The sequence below is a fragment of the Dendropsophus ebraccatus genome, chromosome 12 (assembly GCF_027789765.1).
Source record: "Dendropsophus ebraccatus isolate aDenEbr1 chromosome 12, aDenEbr1.pat, whole genome shotgun sequence".
Classification (NCBI taxonomy): Eukaryota; Metazoa; Chordata; class Amphibia; order Anura; family Hylidae; genus Dendropsophus; species Dendropsophus ebraccatus.
Genome location: NC_091465.1, coordinates 31,842,904 through 31,862,951, shown reverse-complemented (window position 1 = coordinate 31,862,951; position 20,048 = coordinate 31,842,904). Strand labels below are relative to the sequence as shown.

At 45.6% G+C, this 20,048-nt stretch overlaps 1 protein-coding gene across 3 annotated transcripts in view; it reads left to right on the top strand.

Annotated features, from left to right (window-relative positions):
• Positions 1-1,704: 1,704 nt before the first annotated feature.
• C12H1orf159 (chromosome 12 C1orf159 homolog) overlaps positions 1,705-20,048 on the top strand; it is a 36,314-nt gene continuing 17,970 nt past the window's right edge. Inside the window, exons 1-6 of one of the 3 annotated variants that reach the window (XM_069947178.1) lie at positions 1,705-1,831; positions 1,927-1,999; positions 4,709-4,778; positions 7,138-7,239; positions 12,545-12,610; positions 15,471-15,605. In XM_069947178.1, the coding sequence (XP_069803279.1) occupies positions 1,928-1,999; positions 4,709-4,778; positions 7,138-7,239; positions 12,545-12,610; positions 15,471-15,605 (445 nt within the window). In that variant the 5' untranslated portion in view covers positions 1,705-1,831; position 1,927. Of the gene's footprint in view, positions 1,832-1,912; positions 2,000-4,708; positions 4,779-7,137; positions 7,240-12,544; positions 12,611-15,470; positions 15,606-20,048 lie in introns of all 3 variants that reach the window. The other 2 variants (XM_069947177.1, XM_069947179.1) reach the window with 2 other exon arrangements.

Sequence of the window (20,048 nt, the reverse complement as noted above, 5' to 3'; positions counted from 1 at the left end):
TAAAACAGGTTCCAAACAGACCAGCAGCCAATAATCGGTCTTAGGTTGACTGTCACTTTTACACAGGCAGCAGGAGCATTTATAGCAACACTCCTAGCCAATAACCAGCCCATGTAAAAGACCCTTAAGCCAGCCCTTCAGCTACTGCTTTGGAAGGGTGCACATATGGGTGAAGCTACACCCCCATGCTTTCATCAATGACTGTGCAATACTACCGGGATTATCAATAGCCACTGGTCAATACACTAGGGAGTAGTTTCAGCCTCAAGTCTTTACTGGCATGCAGGAACACAGTCTAAGGACCCTATTACATGTGCGTGATGATCAGGCGAATCAGGCTGTTTCTGCTAATTATTGCTCCATGTAATTGTGCGTTTACACAGAAAGATTTATCTGACAGATTTTTGAAGCCAAAGCCAGGAACAGACTATAATAACAGGGTGCAGGTCATAAAGAAAAGACTGAGATTCCCTGTCTTTTCAAGTCCATTCCTGACTTTGGCTTCCAAAATTGGTCAGATAAATCTGCCTGTGTAAACGCACCATAATTGAGGCAACGATCAGCCGATGATGACAACAATTGTCGTCTGATCGAGTCTTTGGTCCTGACCTAAAATCATTTGCGGCCGACTGCAAATTGCTACAGCAGATCGGCGCTCGCTTACAGGAGGCATTGGGCCATGTAGTAGAACAACCCGCTGCGAGTATGTACGCTCATAGAAAATGACAGGGATCATATCCACAGCGGATTTTGCTGCAAACTCGCAGAGTGAAATCAGCTGCGGATATAGTAAGTGTGAAGCCACCCTGAAGGAAAAGTCCGGGGTCCAACATCTTTTTTTTAAAACAGCCGGGAAAGAGGTGGCTGAAAATAACAGGCACCTACCTCCCTGGCTCCAGTGTTGAGGTCCGCTGTCCTCCGCTCTGGTTCCCCAACGCTCCCTGGTCTCAGCTGAGGTGGCCGATATGGGGGTTGACTGGCTGAGTGGACCTGACAAGTCACGTCCTAGGTCCTTGCTTAGACCACAAAGCGGCCGGGGAGGAAAGCGGACCCCAGTACTGGAGCTGGTGAAGTAAGTGCCTGTTATGTTCAGCCACGTCCTCCCTGGTTGTCTTTAAAAAAATAAATGACGTACCCCGGACTTCTCCTTTAACCAACTACAATCCTTATGGATTCCAAATATCAGACAGGGCTACTTGTTTACCAAAAAACCTTAACCACCTTAACAGTGAACTACAATACATGACTCATCCTCCAGGAGGCAGTATGAGCACTCGATACCAGTATTTTTGGAATTCTACCCTTACTTCTACGCCATCAGTCTTAGCCACTTTTTAACCGTAACAAACTTTTATCAGTTTTGCTACTTTTTTTCCACAAGTTGCACTTTAGAGACTGCGTTTTGTATATGATCATCCTGCCAGCACAAAACAAATCCTTACGGCCTGTAATCTCAAATAGAAGGCTGGGTTATCTGGCGTGTATCTGCGTGTGCCCGGCAGGAGGTTGTCACTGCATGACTGGTATATGTGCCCTTTATGTCTGCCGCAATCACTACCCAGAGGACGTGTGCTGGGAATTGGCTTCTCCTGACCCATCTCCCTGTCACTCGCGGACGGCATGCCGCACTGATTTAGACTCTTATTATCAGCTGTTCCACACTGTAACAGTTCCTCTGCACTACATTGATTTTTCTTCTAATGGCAGGTCCTTGCATGTGAGACTCATCCAGCCGCTTAGAGATAACGTCCCTGGTTACATAGCAACCAGTCACAAAAAAATCACTTGGCATGAAAATGCATGGGTAAAAAAAATTGGCTTTAATTCCAAGGTGAGTGGACCACTAATATCTGGAATATTATATAGGATGCAAAGAACATGCATTAATACTAGTACATGGTTTTACTCCCAGTTTTCTTGTGTTAGAATGGCCGTGGCCTGTCTTATGATCCTGGGCAGGCTCGTCATGAATTCCGTCGGAGAATCAATGAACTTCTTGGTATGTATAATGAACACCTGTATGATCTCAATGCTGTTACTCTTAAATTAAGGCCTATGTACTGTATATTCAACTGGGCTAGATAGAATCTAGCGCTAGCTCAGGCCATAGACGTTGTATTGAGCCAACAACATTTCAGATTTGGCCTCAGGCAGCAGAAAACCTAGGCCTTGCCCGGGCGGTATCCTTCCTCTGCACGTAGACGGCAGCCTGAGGGATATGAGCCAGATAAGTTTTTTGCTTCGTTCATTTCTAATTATGAACTCAGAATTTTTTGTCTGAGTGTAAAACCCCTTTAATCCCTTTTAAGTACAGTTTACACTGGGAAAAGGAAGAATAGTTCGTTGTGAAACCATATTGTACAGGAATAAAAGATGTTGCCAAGCCTTGAGAAAAGTAAATACAGGCCTTTTTGTGATATATTTGTCATACTGTAGATAGTCGTTGTTAGAACGCTGCAGCGGTCATGCTACGTAGCTGATGACGGGGCAATGCACATTTCAATCATTCTGCACCACTAACTTCTATGAATAGTGGCGGCTCTAAAGAGCTATACCTGATTCAGCTTTTGGTTCATGCTCCTCGAAGTCTGCCACTTTACCTTACCAATGTGCTCTAATGTGGGAAATGAAAGGGATTTGCTAGTGACTTGCTAGCTACAGCCTATTGATATGAGTAGCAGCCATGATTTTCTAATCTCATGCAATGCCATCAAATTACACATTTTGTTTTTAATTATTTTAAAGATTTTTCAAATGCATTCATTTACCAAACTTGCCTCCTTCTCCTGATATATGCGCTCTTTCCCTCTTATTGGTGACCGCTCATTGTCTAGGTTACCAGCCACCAATATTGTGCGACTGTTGGGAGACAATGGGGAACATTGTTTCCAACAATTGCCAACCCATGGCACTTTCCCTGTGTTAAAGTTGTTTTTACATGTAAATTCCTTTACTGCTTATTCCATATGTATTCAGCTTATAATTTGCTACTTTACACCAAACTTGGAAGGATCTGTCTCACTTCCCTTGGTGCATTGTTTGCTTTTGTCTCCTTTCCCTCTTAGGATATGTTTAGCGTGTTTTTGTTGTATTTGATACATGAATATTCTGAATGTACAATACAATTGTTCCTCATTTGATAATAGTACTAAATACATGTTTTTGAGCAGGGGCATTGCTTGGGTCCTAAAACATCCGCAACTACCCCGCCTCCCCCTGCCCCCGGCTACAATACTCACCAACGTGCAGAACACTACCCCACTTGACCATTTGACCCATCCCCACACACACTCTACCCCATTCCCCCGCTGACCAAACAACCCAATCTTCGACCCCCTCCATCTTCTCCCTCCACATTAAACCTCCTCAGTCCTCTCCCTCCCCATTACACCTCCTCCATCCTCCTCAGTCCTCTCCCTCCCCATTACACCTCCTCCATCCTCCTCAATCCTCTCCCTCCACATTACACCACCTCCATCTTCCTCAGTTCTTTCCCTCCCCATTACACCTCCTCAGTCCTCTCCCTCCCCATTACACCTTCTCCATCCTCCTCAGTCCTCTCCCTCCCCATTACACCTCCTCCATCCTCCTCAGTCCTCTCCATCCTCCTCAGTTCTCTCCCTCCCCATTACACCTCCTCCATCCTCCTCAGTCCTCTCCCTCCCCATTACACCTCCTCCATCCTCCTCAGTCCTCTCCATCCTCCTCAGTTCTCTCCCTCCCCATTACACCTTCTCCATCCTCCTCAGTCCTCTCCCTCCCCATTACACCTCCTCCATCCTCCTCAGTCCTCTCCCTCCCCATTACACCTCCTCAGTCCTCTCCCTCCCCATTACACCTTCTCCATCCTCCTCAGTCCTCTGTCCTCCTCAGTCCTCTCCCTCCCCATTACACCTTCTCCGTCCTCCTCAGTCCTCTCCCTCCCCATTACACCTTCTCCGTCCTCCTCAGTCCTCTCCCTCCCCATTACACCTTCTCCGTCCTCCTCAGTCCTCTTCCTCCCCATTACACCTTCTCCGTCCTCCTCAGTCCTCTTCCTCCCCATTACACCTTCTCCGTCCTCAGCAGTCCTCTCCCTCCCCATTACACCTTCTCCGTCCTCCTCAGTCCTCTCCCTCCCCATTACACCTTCTCCATCCTCCTCAGTCCTCTCCCTCCCCATTACACCTTCTCCGTCCTCCTCAGTCCTCTCCCTCCCCATTACACCTTCTCCATCCTCCTCAGTCCTCTCCCTCCCCATTACACCTTCTCCGTCCTCCTCAGTCCTCTCCCTCCCCGTTACACCTTCTCCATCCTCCTCAGTCCTCTCCATTCTCCTCAGTTCTCTCCCTCCCCATTACACCTCCTCCATCCTCCTCAGTCCTCTACCTCCCCATTACACCTTCTTCATCCTCCTCAGTTCTCTCCCTCCCCATTACACCTCCTTCATCCTCCTCAGTTCTCTCCCTCCCCATTACACCTCCTCCATCCTCCTCAGTCCTCTCCCTCCACATTATACCTTCTTCATCCTCCTCAGTTCTCTCCCTCCACATTACACCTTCTCCATCCCTCAGTCCTTAACCAGAACACTAGTAAACACTGCAGTAAATTTAGCCAAGCCTTATACTAGATGGAAAGCTCTCTGCTTTCCCTCACAGCTGGTACACTAGACTTGGCATAATCCTTTTTCATTATTTAACCTTCTTTTATCTTTATTTGCCCGTGTTAGGTCTCGGACTGCTGTAGTGACAGGCTGATCCTAAATGACTCCTGCCCGGTAGATATGAGATGCAGTCCAGGTAATTGTGAACACGTTGGCTCCCGTTGGTGCCAGCTATAATACACTTTCCATTAATTACAATGGTGTGAATAATAATGTTACAAAAGTATCACCACTATGTGATGTGTAATGTTACTGCATAGCAACAAATTACAATGCTAAAGTGTAAAGGTATTGCTTATGGACCAGATTGTGGGTACAGAGTCGCTTTAAGTCCCTATGTATCTGACACAATACCCTGTAGACCCTTAATAAAATATAACGTTGTACCACCCTACACAGAATACACATCTACACAGCCCAATAGCAGAGTTGTGGGACACTGCATATGTACATCCCTGTCTGCAGGCAGTAGCAGTGATTACTCCATGTCCTTTGATGTGGCCAGATCTATCAGAAGGATAAATAGCAGCATGGTGGAGGTCCACAGATGCAGAACTATGGTCCAGGAAAGGGCACAGGGGAGGCTACGCATGACCCTATGCAGCAGCATGCATGCCACTGGCAGAATGTAAGGTCCAGCCTTCTGCAGGGAGGGACCGAGAAAATTTGCCAATAACCTTGCATCATCTACAGCAAGTAGCCTGATGAAGATGCTGTGACCGAAAACATAGAGCTAAGAAGATTAGTGGTTGTCACCTAGCACTTTCCTGGAATGGTGCTAAGTAACAGTCCAGACTTACTCTGCCCATTCTGTTATTACCCTGAACCCTTGAAGACACAGCCGCAGCATCAGACATCATGAATGGAGGTGAGAATTCCCAGCATGCCATGCCTGCCATCAATGTGTATACAACTAAGGGGTAACTTGTATTGCTTTAAAAATACTGATGTACTTTAGTATACAGAGACTCCAGAATATAAGATATATATGAAAAGAAGCGTCTGAGACCAGATATTCTAAGGGTTATGCTGTGTTCATAGCATTTGTTCTGCCTGCGGATCACACCCAAAATCCCTTCAGTGCGCAAACCGTATTAAATGACCTAATGTCAAGAGTGCTCGCTGACTAAGGAATGGGGTGGGTTTCTGCTTGGTATGTTGGGTGTATACCGGAGAAAAAGAACATAGAAACACAACACTGCTTTATCATGCTGCATATATCTTGTGTGTTTATTTTTCTTTATTAAAGTGATAAAGTAAATTTGCATTCCTGTCAATCAAATATTTTCAAAGTTCTGGAAATTCACTTGTTTTGTTGACTAAGTTAGAAAACTTTTTTTTAAGCAGAAGACTATATCCACAGAAGAGAATATAAATATCTCATAGATGTAGGAGCCACCTCTGGGGTCTTTGTTTATGTCGAGTCAGAGAAAACCAAACCCCTTCCAGCTTGGTACAGCCACCCAAAGTGGTCAATAAGCCGAAAACCAACAAGGCATATTAACCATTGATGTTGATAGGAGTTGCAGAAGCATTGTATCATGCAAGCTAGGTTGTTTCCCTGAGCCCACAGTTTCCTCCACAAAGTGGTATGTTTAAGCAACCCATATAAATCTCCACGGGAGATACATTAACTGTGTAAAACAGCCTGTTTACCTGTTTTTGCCTTCCCAACCAACTCTTGGCGCTTGAACATCTAAAATACATATTCTGAGGACTTGCCATAAATTTTCAGATGGGATTCTCTCTCCTACTATTTTCCATAATCTTTTTGGAGAATCTTTTTTTTTTTGTCTTTTTTTTTTTTTTTTTTTTTTTTTGTGCAATAATACACTAGAAATGTTAGTGTCTTGCTAAACTCAGGCTAGACTAGGCAGTCCAAAGATGTGCCAAACAGCATGAGCCAATATGATAAATCTAACATATTCTTGCCTCAACTAAGGGCCCTTTTACATGGGCTGATTATCGGCAACCAGCGTTACTAGAAACGTTAATTTGGCCAATAATCGGGCCATGCAAAAGTGCCAGCGATCAGCCAAGGAGCAGAAAAAAGCCCTCTCTTTGGCCGATAAATGATCATTTACCAGCCGCACATCTGCCAGGAGACGTGCAGCCCATAGCAATAGTTTGAAATGGCCGTTCGATTAGTTGTACCGTGTAACAGCACTACAAACGTGCACCGATCTCCCTGATCGATGCCCATTTGCTTCCATAGATGGCCCCATTAGTATCCACTTAAAATAACTGGCCAAAGTAACGTTGTCAACAGCAACTTTTTTTTTTTTTTTTTGGTCCTCCTTAAAATCCCGTGAAAGTGGGAATTTCGATGGACCCTATTAAACTCAATGCAGCCAGCCCAGTTTTTCCACTAAAGCAGATGTGTGAATCCAGTCTAATGATTGATATATGGATTGCCATGTGATATTGTGGACATCTCACTTGTTCTCTGTGCTTTATTACCTGAAGTTTATTAGACTTTTTGGATGTTTTTCTAGGATGTTATCAGGTATGGAGTAACAATGGAAGCCTCTCCTGTATTAAATGCACTAATGAATCCGGGATGAAAGTGTTTCAAAATCTGACGGCGTGCAGAGACGGTAAGTGCCTCTGCAGTATACAGTATCTTTTTCTATTGCCTTTTGTAATTTTTTTTTAATTTTTTGCACTTATAGATATAGTGCTGTGGTCTCCAACTTGTACCTCTTCCAACAGTTGCAAACTTATAACTCCCAGCATGCTATGGCAGCCTGTAACTGTCAGGACATGCTGGGATTTGTAATTTTGAAACACATGGAGTGCCAAAGGTGGGTTAAAGCCCCTTCTGTAATGACTTTTTTATTTTTTTACTTTTCTACGTCCCATCCATCCAGAACAGTTGTACCGTTCACCCTTTCCTATTGTGTAACATGTGGCTTAAAAAGCGGTGTATCCAGTTAGGCAGGAGCAGCGGCATTTGGCACAGCTGCCTCACACCTCTTACGCTCACTCAGACATGTCACCTCTTGCCACCTGACAGCAAGAGAATAAAAGAAGCGGACAATGCAGGACGACCAGGCCGTACACGTTCATCACTGTTTTGAGTATCTAAATCTGTCAAATAAAAATACCAAGGAACATTTAAAAGAATATTGGAATTTGTGATTAAAGAATAAGACTTAGACTGATGGATTCCTTGGAAAGATGAGCAAATCCAGCAAAAATTGATTCATTGAGAAAGCAAATTTTTACTAAATTTGTTACAAATTCGCAAAAAAAAGGTTATTCACCTCTCCGGGCTCCCCCAGTTTCAGTGTCTTCAGCTGAGCACTCAGGCAATCACTAACTGAAGGACCGCACCGCAGGCAGTGATTGGCTGAACATGCTGTCACATGGTGAGACACGAGTGAGTGCCTGCTCAGCCAATCACTGGCCTCAGCCAGCGATGGTATTGTCGTGACGCCAGTGCTTGTCACGATGATGTTGGCATCTGCTTTTTTGATGTAGCTGGATGTGTTCCTCAATGGTCGGTGACCTGCCGGGCTTTAGTGGGTCCCTTGGGCTCTTGTCACAGTAGTCCTGAGTGGCAACTAACCCACCCGGACTTTCAGTACCGCCACCCAATCGTGGCTGAGCAGCTGATGACGCGCTGGATGGGGGCTGGCATGAGGGAGGGCTGGAGCGGTCCGGCCAGCCTCCTGAAGATGACGTGATCGTCCCAAGATGGCAGGCGGGGTAGACAGTGATTCCGTAAGTATAGTGCATCACACTTCCGGGTCCGCGGTTGGGGTGGGGGGGTGGGGGGTGGACATGGGAAAGGGGGTCATTCACTTAAATAACACACATTACAATGTTGTATAACTTTGTAATGTGTGTTATTTAGTGAAAAAATCCTTTAGACCGCACTACCCCTTTAACTGAAGCAGAGATCGGCCTGCCATGTCAATACATAAAACAAACAGTCTATTGATTTTAATAGGAACGATGACCTGCTGTGACGCCCCAATTGAATTTATTACTTTCTGTCAACTAACCCCCCCCCCCCCCCTTTTTCCGAGTTGGGTCACTAGGGATCCCAGAAAATCTAATGTGTTTAATTTTATGGAACAAATATAATTAAAAGAATTCTCACGCTATGGTTCAGAAACCGAGAGTCCTTCATTGTCGGGAAGCTGGACTGCAGGTGTAGTAGGTAGTCAGCGGCTATAAATATTGCACTGTTCCAGGACTTTGTGATCATTTGCACATCATTGTTGTTTCTAGAAAATGTTTGCATATCTGAACAACCAGTCCACCTTGCTTGGTCTGAATTCTTGGCATTTATCCCATGATTCACCTACGTGCTGCTCTAGCAGTAATCCTGCACGTGCAATAAATCACTGACTTCTTGCTCTTTGAAGGGTTCCAGCTATTACTACAAAAAGTGTCCTGTAATCTGTGACCTCATACTTTTTTTTTTTTTTTTCCTTTAAATCAAGGAGGCTTATCAGGTCTTTGTTGTATCTGATACCTTAAGTGATGGTGTTGGCAGTACAGTTACAGTGCAGTACTATTATTTTATTTAGGAAGTAATAGACTTTCTTGATTCTTACTTCATTATCACAATTACTTCACCCTTCAAAAATGTGGATAGATAAATCACCATATTATCCGTACTGTAAATAAGTCGTCATGTGTTTCTGGGTGTGAATGTATATGTGGATATCCCAATTCAGCTGACATAGGTGTGGTTTGGAATGTTAGTTTTGACCACTAGGGGTCCAGGTATTATGACCCCCACCAATCGGTAAAATGAAAGGAAAAGAAGTGCCTAGCTGTCAATCTCTTATGTGGAGAGGAGAGGCAAGTGGCGTACCAATCCATGTCATCTCTATAAGACTTTCTAGGAATCTGTTAGGCTATGTTAACATATAGTGTTTAATTAGCGCTTAATTCTCGGTACAATACAAGTAATTAACACTAATTAAACTGTGGTGTCCCACCATGGGTGTTCCTTGTCTTTACACCCCTCACAAAAGCCTGTACTTCAAAGTAGTGGTAGTGAAGTACTATTTAAGTTTTACCACTAGATGTCGCTAGTATATGTACTGTATGCCTGAGTCTTGCACAGCTGTAGCAGTTAAAATCTCTATCCTCTTTTTATTGCACTCTCTTCTTACCCACTCACAGCACATGTTACATATGCTGTAGGAAGTTGTCACGTAGGGAGAGTAAGTGTAGCCACACCTTAGGGAGTCTTTACTCTGGTTTCTGTAGAGGGAGGACGCAAGCCAAAACTGTCCCTGCAGCGGTCAAGCTGGGCCCTGGCTTATGTCAGGTCCCCTGAAAGATAGGGATAGTTAACAGATGCACGTGGGAAGTAAGAGCACTCTCTTCTTGAAAGCAGCACCTCCATACACTATGCAGTGCTGAACGCACACTTAGAGAGGACAAGTCAGACATCATCCCAGCGCACACCGAGAACCAGGACAGTATCCTGAAGAAATAGGAACTGATCCGGATAGAGCAAAGTTGCTAGAAGCCTACTTTATCTCGCAGCGTGGGTGTCACCAGGAAACCTTGGCCACTCTGCCCATCCCAGGTAATGAGGTCTGGGGCTTGTGTCACCCTCTAGAACGTGTCACCCGACACTGGTAGGCAATAGGTGGTGCAAAGACCAAAAGAGTCAAAACATGGGCACAAGTATTCTCTCTACTTTCAAGTGTTTCTATCTATTCTACTTCTCAAGTTCCGGCAGAGCATAGTACTACTTTGGGTTGGGACTCTCTCGACACCCTCATCTCTACCTCTTTGAACAACTTCTACCTCTCAGCACGCAACTCAGTCAGCACGGCTGTACTCTTTCAAGCTCTCAGCACAGATCTGGTTACTAAAGTCCAAGGTATCTTATCAAGCCAAAAGCCTATTGTGTATCACTGTATAATGTATTCCTGCAGTAAATAAGTTTTTTTTTTTTTGTTTGTTTGTTTTATTGTAACTGGACTCTGTGACTCTTGTCCAAGCACCTACGATCTTTGCATCTTCTTTGGGTCATCTCCCCTTTCTGTGGGAGGAGGTACCGATAGTCCGGATGGGTCATGACTCCACTCTGGACCACCGTGATACGCACCTAAGGGACCCTCAAATAGCCCGGCAGGTTACTGACCACAGGGGAAAGGGTATAGCCAGCCGCACTAAACTAAAAGCAGGTGTGACAAAACACAGCAATCGCTGAACTCAGGGAGACCAGCGACAAAAAAAAATAATAATAATCAGATGGAGTACTCACTAAAGAGTCTCCACTGATGCATTGCCCCCTATAAATTTAAATATGCAAAAGAAGGGTCCGTGGAGTCTCAGTTACGAGTCTCAAAACACGGGAATAGCCAGATATCCCTCCAGGGGAGGGAAGCCTATTGCCAAGGGGGTGCCTCCCAGTGGGGAGATCACCAAACCACCCTGATACATAGCCCCTTAAGTCCCACTCGGTTGCGAGTATTGGAACATAAATAGGGAAATACCAGGGTGTGCCATCATACCTGTGTGCCCAACTGGCACTGGCGTCACAACAGCATAACACCTGGCTGAGCTATTCCCCTACCAACCAGTACTGCAGTGGAGTCACCATCTTGCAAGTGACCATTCACGCCTCCCAGCGGGGCATCACCACAAAACACTATGGGGACGATTTATCAAGCTGGTGTAAAGTTGAACTGGCTCAGTTGCCCCTAGCAACCAATCAGATTCCACTTTTCATTCCTCACTGATTCTTTTAAAAATGAAAGGTGGGATCTGATTGGTTGTTAGGGGGAGATTTATCAAACTGGTGTAAAGTAGAATCATTTCAGTTGCCCCTATGTGTGAACAAAGCCTGAATTTTATGCTCAGAAGGGGCAGAGCACTCAGCACTTGTTTCCGTGATTGGTGGGGCTTTCATCGCGCATGAACACTGATCTAAACTTAAAGAATACCTGTCATTAGAAAAAAAACTTTTGACATGTTACAGAGACGGGAATCAGAAAAACGAGCAAAGAGCCGACCGCATTGCCACTCACTCTTCCCCCCGCTCTGTGTCGATCCAACCTGGATGGCCCCATAGACTTGCATTATCCGGCTGTCCACATCACATAACACAGAGCTGGGAGAGAATGTGCTGCGTGTGGACTTCTCCTGACTCGTTCTCATCATTTAGCCTCCAACTGATTGTAACGTTTGACATGTCTCTGTGACATACCAGGCAACGAAGGGGGTCCAGCAGCACCAGTAGATATTTAAAGGAGAATGCATGTCGGGGGTTTACAATCCAATAAAGTGAACAATAATATCATAGAAGAAATCCAACAGCATCCACAGTGAAAACAAAAATCCAATATTTATTTTTAGCCACGTGCCATATGTTTCACCCAGTGACGGTCTTTTTGAAAAAAAGCTAATAAATAAAATAGTTAATGGGGGGCAGATGTAAATATTGACAGTCGTTGGACCATGGTGTGGAATATGTTGGTGGTATGTAAAAAACAAAGAGGAGGACACATCATTAAAAAACATTTACAGGGACATGTAAAAAATTTTGACTGGTTGGGGTCTCCTTGCGGGCCCCCAATGATCAGGAGAAGGATGTGGAAGAAGTGCGCAGTAGTATATTTCACTCCTCAACTGGTGATATTTGTCCAGGCAGATCCATTAAAAGTCACTGCCCCCTGCTTGTTGTTATTGCTGAGGATCTCGGCAGACACCAACCAAAGTTTTTGACCCGTACCTGTTTATTTTTAATATGACAAGCACACATCCTAATGCCAAGAGAATCTCGAGTCCCACCAATAAAGGTGTTCTGTTCTATGCTCAGATCTTTACCTTAAGCATACTAGCAGTTTTTCTTCAGACTTCTTTTTGATGCCGCAGTCATTCCAACATTGTTATTTATGTTTCTGTTTTGCCATGTGTCAGTTACCACCCAAGCATCGGAAATCCACATGAATATCAGCACAACTCCATCTGTTCCTCATCATCTGAGTAAGTGGCAGCACTCTGTATTCCATTTGTTTTTCTCACTGAATTGCCAATGAATGCTTTGTGTTGGATGGATGGTTTGTTGTTGAATATATTATAAGAGATATTGGCCTATGATAGTGGGCACACACTATGTCCTATACAGTAATAGTCTGGAAGGGGTTATATATAGGGGAATGGTCCGGCAGTGTACACATAAGTAGAAGCATGTACTTTTTGACGCCTTATTTTGCCATGAAACTAACGAGAGTAAAGCAGCTCTCCAACTCAACTCTTATGTTCCTTGAAGAAGCCTTAAAGCAAGACTAAGGATTTAATAAGCCAAGCCAGAAAATTTCCCGAGGAGGAGTGACCTATGTCATGGGATCGAGAAGGGTAATGTTTCTCCTTGAGAAGAGTGGAGACAATTCATACTCCATTGAGAATTCTAAGAAGAAGGTTATGCAACCTGTTTCCATCTTTTTGGAGGTAGTTATTATGTCAATGCTACTTTTAAGAAGTCTAAGGGCATGACTGGGGATTTATTAAGCCAGTCTAGAATTCTCCATGCATCTTCGGTCTCACGACACAGGCCTCACAGGTACCCCACAACAATTGTCTGCAGATGAGTCACTTCTCCTTCTGGGGATGTTTCCTTGCTTGGCTTATTAAATCCCCAGCCATGTTCTGAGGCTTCTTAAAGGGGCATAATTATTGACTTAAAGGGAAAGCTACCTCTTAAAGGTGATGCTAGAGATTTGCTTTACATATAGGCCCATTCATGTTCCACTTAGTATTCTGGGAATGATGTCTCCACACAATGGTGGGAAGGACAATGTTATCCCATTGGTCCCACTCATGTCTTTATGAAGTCCTTTAAGTAAACCACGTCTTCTCTGATGTTGCCTTTAAAGTATACATCCTGTACAGTCTTAATTGCTATTGTTAACAGGGTGGAGTATATAACACCTCCTCTTCCTCCTATAGACAACTATTCCAAATTTACTGTCATATTTTAAACAATTTTCGCAGACATGACCGTTTCTAATGTCTGATTAGTGACCTAGAAGAATCGAGGCAAAACACGAATCCCTGGAACATTGTGCTGCTCAAAGGTGGCCTGAGATTACTTGTGAGACCTAATGATTAAACTAAGATCAATACACTTATCATAGTGTGATAGGAGCTAGGAAGGAAAGTGAAGGCAAGCTAATGCTGCCCACATGTTCTGTCATACTGTGTACACTCTGCGCCTTGATCCTGGCGTTCAGGACTGGCATACGTGTAACCTGTTCAGTTGGGTATCTTCAAGATCTCTAAAAGGGAGGCCCCATAAAGTACACATAGCAGCACCTTTTTTCCGCATTCTGTGATGGTTATTTCAATATTGCATTCGTTAAGGTCACGGTATTAGGGGAGTGTTTTTATTATTATTATTATTATTATTATTATTATTATAATTTTTATTCGTTTATCAGTTTTTTATTTTTTGGGTTTTTTTTTTACGGGAACAAAAAATATTTAGAAGAAGCGTTTCAAAGCGTTATGACTCTGGATGGGGAGGAGCAAGAAACTAAACATACATGGCCTCATCCCTAAAAGGTTAAAGGGATTTTTGAGATTAGAAACTAAACCCCCTTCCTCATATACAGCTTCACTCTTGTCCATCATGAATGCCTGGTCTTCTAGCTCAGTCACCCACCCCCCATCAACTAAGCAGAGCTGAGCTGCAGTACTAGGTACAGTACTAGGTAGATGCTTTTATCTTACTCTATCAATGGACACTAGACTATAGACTGTTTGTATTCCTTTACTCTTTTCTACTCTTTTCCTATAGTTGTATGTGATGATGTATGCCTTTGCATACACAGTAAAAGTAGTCATGGCCGCAAACAGACAATAGAAAACCTTGTTTTAGAGAATTCTGACAGGTGCTGCAGCTTGTGCAGGTTTCTGGCAGGTGCAGGGGTATTATACCACCTGCATTTTACAGGCACATATGGACCTACTTGCTTCATAACACCGAGCCTGAAAGCCAACAAGTTGGGACCTGCGACCTGATGGCAGCTGAAACTTTCATAGGTTCAAGGTTTCATATAAATTGGTGGAACTGAAAATCTGTTGTAAATTCTGATCTAGTTAAATGGGTGTTTTTTGTTTTTAAATAGTTTTATGGAGCGGTTTCGTCATGTTTAAGGGGGAAAAAATTATTTTTGTTTCATGCAAAGCAATAATTTGTGTTAAAACATTACTGTTCTTTTAGATAGACTTTTGATATGTTAACCCAACATGTCAAATGTTTAGATTGCACCTGGTCTCAGTCCTGAGTTATAGCAGGATAAAGCAAAGTATTTTTCCCCCAGCCTGCTGACTTATGCGCTCCATTATGTCGGTCAGATTGGGCAGCAGGCCAAGGAGTGAAGCTTGCTGTACCTGACTATAACTGAAGATAACCGTGGGTTTTAGGACTGAGACCCAGTGCAATCTAAACTTTTGATATGACAACTTTTTGTCTAGGGCTAGGTTCACACTCCTACGTTAAAGAGTCCATCCAATGCATCAAAAATGTTCCAACACAACTACCTGAGAGATCCTATTACTTCAATGGGGTCCATAAGGTTTCCATCTGGTGTCCATTTTGCAGGATTTGAACAGACAAAAAATTACTAGTTGCAGTTTTTGTTTTTTTTTTCTTTTTTTTTGTCTGTTCATATCCTGCAAAATGCTGGGTTATCCTGAATTGAGCCGAAGCGGAAGTGTACACCTAACCTACATGACAGGGACTCTTTAAAGAGACCTTGAATACGGAGTGTCACTGACAGTGATTGACAGGTGTCGTCATGGTGACTGTAAATGTAGTCATTCTGCCCATTGTCTAATGCAGGTAATCCTGGGGTGGCTGCCTCTCTGCTGCTGGGAACACTCTTCATCAGCCTCTTCCTTGTTCTCTCTGTGGCCTCATTCTTTTACCTCAAGCGATCGCACATGCTGCCCGAAATCTTCTACAGAAGAAATAAAGGTATCTGATATATGAAGTAAGAAGGTGTGAAGGACATGAATTTAAGTATCGCTCCTCCTTACCTTGTATGGTAGAAAAGGTACAAGAGTAAAGGGGTATTTATGTCACCAACAATTACAGCCTGTCCCAGACAATGGTAGATATAGTCTGCGAAACATTATTTATTCTCTGAACACAAAGTAACAGATTGCTCCAATGTATCCAAAATAATAAATTGTAAACAGTGTTGATAAAAAAAAAAAAATCAGATCGTTCTGTGCATATATCTACAGTGTATATATAAAGAATGATGTGTATCCATGGTTACAGACTACAAACACTATGCAGTTTTCATTACTACAGAGTTAGGGTGTGTTTGTGGTCTGTTCCCATCACTCTTCATAGAAGCTGTGTACACAGAACATATCGTTGTTCATGGTACGTACAATTTGGCAATGAATTGTGCCAATCCAACAATGATTTAGGAGATTTATTTATTTTTTTAATTCCAAAAACTCATTAGACCTGGTTGATAATGATTCTTGCCCATTAGTCAAGATAGATAGATAGATATACATTTTTTTTTTTTATCCTGCATGCCATTAATGTGGCGATTTATTTAAAATGACTGTAGAGATATAAATTGCCCGCAGGGCACAATAGTGTATAACCACAAAATGTCACATATTAAGAATGAGGCTATTCATGCCTGCTCACCTGAGGCGGTTGTGCTACGAGCCCGACACAGCTAGTCGCTGTATCACCACAGTGATCAAATAGAGCCGTCTGCTGCCAATCCTCCGGTGTGGGGGAGGCCCCGATCGGAGAAACTGGAGGAGGTTTAGTGAAGCAGAAGCCTGGGACATCAAGGCGCTGAATGGCTAGAGGAAAGCTACTGCATCAAGCATGATGGGGAGAGTAGTTCATTTAAAATAAACTTTTTATTGCAGGATGATGCATTTTAAGATTGCCCTCATCATCAGATCCATATACATTGTTCACATTCAGCAATTTTTTATAACTGGTGATGGGCGAACATGTTCGTATTAACATGTCGTTAAATGCTCATGTTCGCCGATCAGGAACTATTTGTACATAGGTTATGTACATGCGATAAAAATGCAACGCTGAATATTCTCAGTCTTTTCTGATTCTTGTGCCGTTCAGTAGGGAGAGAGAAGCAAGCAGGGACAGCATCTGAATTTAGTTAGGCAGCAATATTCACAGTGGTAGTTAGTCAGTGTAGGGAGGGAGAGCTGACCGAGTAGGGCTTAGAACGTTGTGAAATTGTCAGTGTAGGGAGGGTGACAGAATCCAGCATTTTAGCACTATAAGGATTCATTTCTTAACCCTGTAGTGACCAGGCGTCCTCTGTGAACAAACGTAAGAACCCAACAGTCCTTTTTTGGGCTATTTTATATATAATTTTTTATTTTATTTTTTTCATGAATGTCTGGCTCTGCTCGCGTGCATCGCGTCATATTTGTATGTACGTCATTTTCTATATACGCACGGGCAAATAAAAGATATGCTAATGCTACGCACTCCGTAGTTGCTTCGCTTTTACGTATTTTACGCTTTGCACCTGATGATCTGTACACATGTGCGGAACTCTAGTCCAAATCGTACGCTTCTATTGAACATTTGTTATTTGTTCATGAATGTTCGGCACACATGAACCGAACATTTTTCTTTTCTTTTTTTTTTTTTTTTTTTTAATGTTCGTGTTTGGGATCTGAACTGAACATCAGGATGTTCGCTCATCACTTTTTATAACCTGCTGTATGTGAACAATGTATATGGATGTGATGAAGAGGGCAACCTCAAAACCCGTCATCCTGCAATAAAAAGTTTATTTATTTTCACTGGACCTCCCGTGGGCAAATCTCCTCTAATTTATTTCAAATGTAATTTTTAGGGGGTTTTATAGGATTAAACAATATCTCTTTTTTTTTTTTTTTTTTTTTTTTTTCCCCAAAAGCCGCACTACACTTGTCCTAAGGTTGTGTTTTGTATTACAGCTCAACTTCACTTAAGTGGATCTGAGCTGCAGTACCACACAAAAACTGAGGACAAGAGTGGTGCTGTCTCTGGAAGATAGCAGCCATGTTTTTCTAATCTTGCATAATCTGGATAACCCTGTATAACTGGGCTCAGTGCCAATTTTAACACTCTTTTAGGGAGGGCGTAAGCGGGCGCAGTATAGCTGCAGCCCGGACATGAAGGGGTGGGCAATAGGGGGTTAACAGGGCTTAGGTTAGGAGAGCATGAGGGGAACGCATGGTCAGGCTGTGAGAAAAGGGGATGGAGCAGGGGGAGTGGGGATGCGGGCAGAGGCCAATAGGGGGGCAGGGGATAGCGTCAGGGGAGGGGAGCAAGTTGGAAGTATAAAGGCAGGGGGAGGGGTTTTCCTGCTTACCAGCTCCTCTGTCCCGGACCTGAAGCGACGTGCTGCTCCTGCTGTAATGGACCGAGAGGCTTTCTCTGCCTCCCTGTGGGAGGCCGCGGCGCGCCATGGGGCTGAATGGCTGCAGGAGCAGTTCCTGCAGGTACTAGGGGGAACGGGGGGGGCGGCAAGCTCCCAGGGTGCGCGCCCCCCCGTACGCCGCCGGCGCCCGCCGGAGCGGCTGAGCCCCGACTTGCCCCGCCGCTCCCGCCGCGTAGGGAGCCCTGTCCAGGACCCTCCAGCCCCTGCTGTCCGGTCCCCTCCTCTCCGGTCCGGCAGGGCTGCTGGGAGGAATCCCGGAGCGCGGAGGGGTTCCGGTGCGGGGAGAGAGGCACGTGCAGCAGCCTCTGCCTCCTCGGTGCCGGCTGCTGACTCGGGACCTGTTGCGGCTGGCCCCTCCCACCGGCCTGTGCAGGGGGCAGTCAGAGGAAGGAACGAGTCCTCCTACAGGCCCCATAGGAAGTCTGGGGCGAAGGTGAGCACCCGGGCCCGGCGCCGGCCTGAGGGGGTTTCCCAGGGGGGGGGCACCCCTGCCAGCGATTGCAGCGGAAGTGCGGGGGGAGGTCAGGCGGTCCAGGCGGCAAGGGGCCTACCGCAGTGCTTCGCCAGCGACCGTCCCCCTGTTCAGCGGCAGCCCTAATTCGTTGCAGGCGCAGGGGCAGGGTCGGAGCCCGGCCCCTGGCGCCGGGGACATAAGTGAGGACCAGAGGGCTTCATCACCGGACGATGACATCGAGGCCGTGGAAGACGGCGAAGTTGTCAGCGATTCGCCGAGGCGCGTAGCATCCTCTGTCGCGGCTGTTCCGGCGTCCGTCCAGAGTCAGCCTGGTGAGTCACGGTCCATGTCTGTTTTGCCTGTGGCGTGTGGTGTGAGTGGTGGGGGTGCGAGTGGAGCCGGGTTTCAGGGGTCTGTCGGTGGTGGGGGTCAGTTTGCTGGTATGGGGGAGGTGGTTGCGCAGTTTTTGGCTGGTATGCGTGAGATGTGGTCGCAGGGAGCGGGGGCCCGGGGGGGTGTAGGGTCTCCGGTTACTGCCTGGTTGGGGGGTAGCGCTGCGCCTGCGTTATCATCGGCGGTCGGGGCGGCGGGTGGTGCGCTGGTGCCAGTGGCGGCGGGGACCTCCGGGGGAGCGCAAGCAGGCGGAGCAACAACAGCGGGGGTGGGCGCAGCTTCAGAGGTTTCGGTGCGGTTGGATGACGCGGCGCGTGGGGAGGTGTACGTTTGCTTTGAGGGGCCCCTGGGGGCCCACCTCAAGCAGGAGGTACGGGAGAAGATTTGGCGGGGTGAGTACGTGGAAATATTTTCCCTGCTCCCCCTCGACAAATTTAATTTAGATAAGGGAAAGCCTGATGACAGCAAGAAGGAGGAGGAGGAGAAGCGGCGGTATCGGTTGATACCGCGCACTTTTTCTAACTGGCTTCAGGCTTTCGCCATTTTGGCTAGCGTGGTGGGGGAAAAGGCTCCTCAATGCTGCTCGGCCCTGTTTTGCTACCTTGACTCGATAGGCGAAGCTTATCGGGTTTACGGTGGCACGGCATGGCTGCGGTATGACGAGCAGTTCCGGCAGCGCAAGGCGGTTCGCCCATCCCTGAGGTGGGACCATAAGGATATAGCCTTGTGGATGCGGCTAATGACAGCAGCGCGCGCTCCGTCGCAGCCGTTTCGGTCTGGGGCCGGGGGTTCGGCATCATCGACCGGAACCTCGGCCGGCCAGAGGCCAGGGTGTTGCTGGCAATATAACGACGGGCACTGTCGTTTTGGTTCCTCGTGCAAGTTCAAGCATGAGTGCGGAACTTGCGGGGGGAACCACCCCCAGTCGCGATGCTTCAAGAAGCAGAAAGGACGTAGCGGAGAGACTGGCGGTAAAGGGTCGGACGCCAGTGAGCCTAGAGGCGATGCGGCCGTATCTAAATGAGTACCCTGATCGGGCGGCGGCGGAATTATTAGTGTCCGGCTTTCAGTGGGGATTTCGGATCCCCTTTTCGAGGGAGGCTCCGATTTTTCGCCCACCAAATCTGAA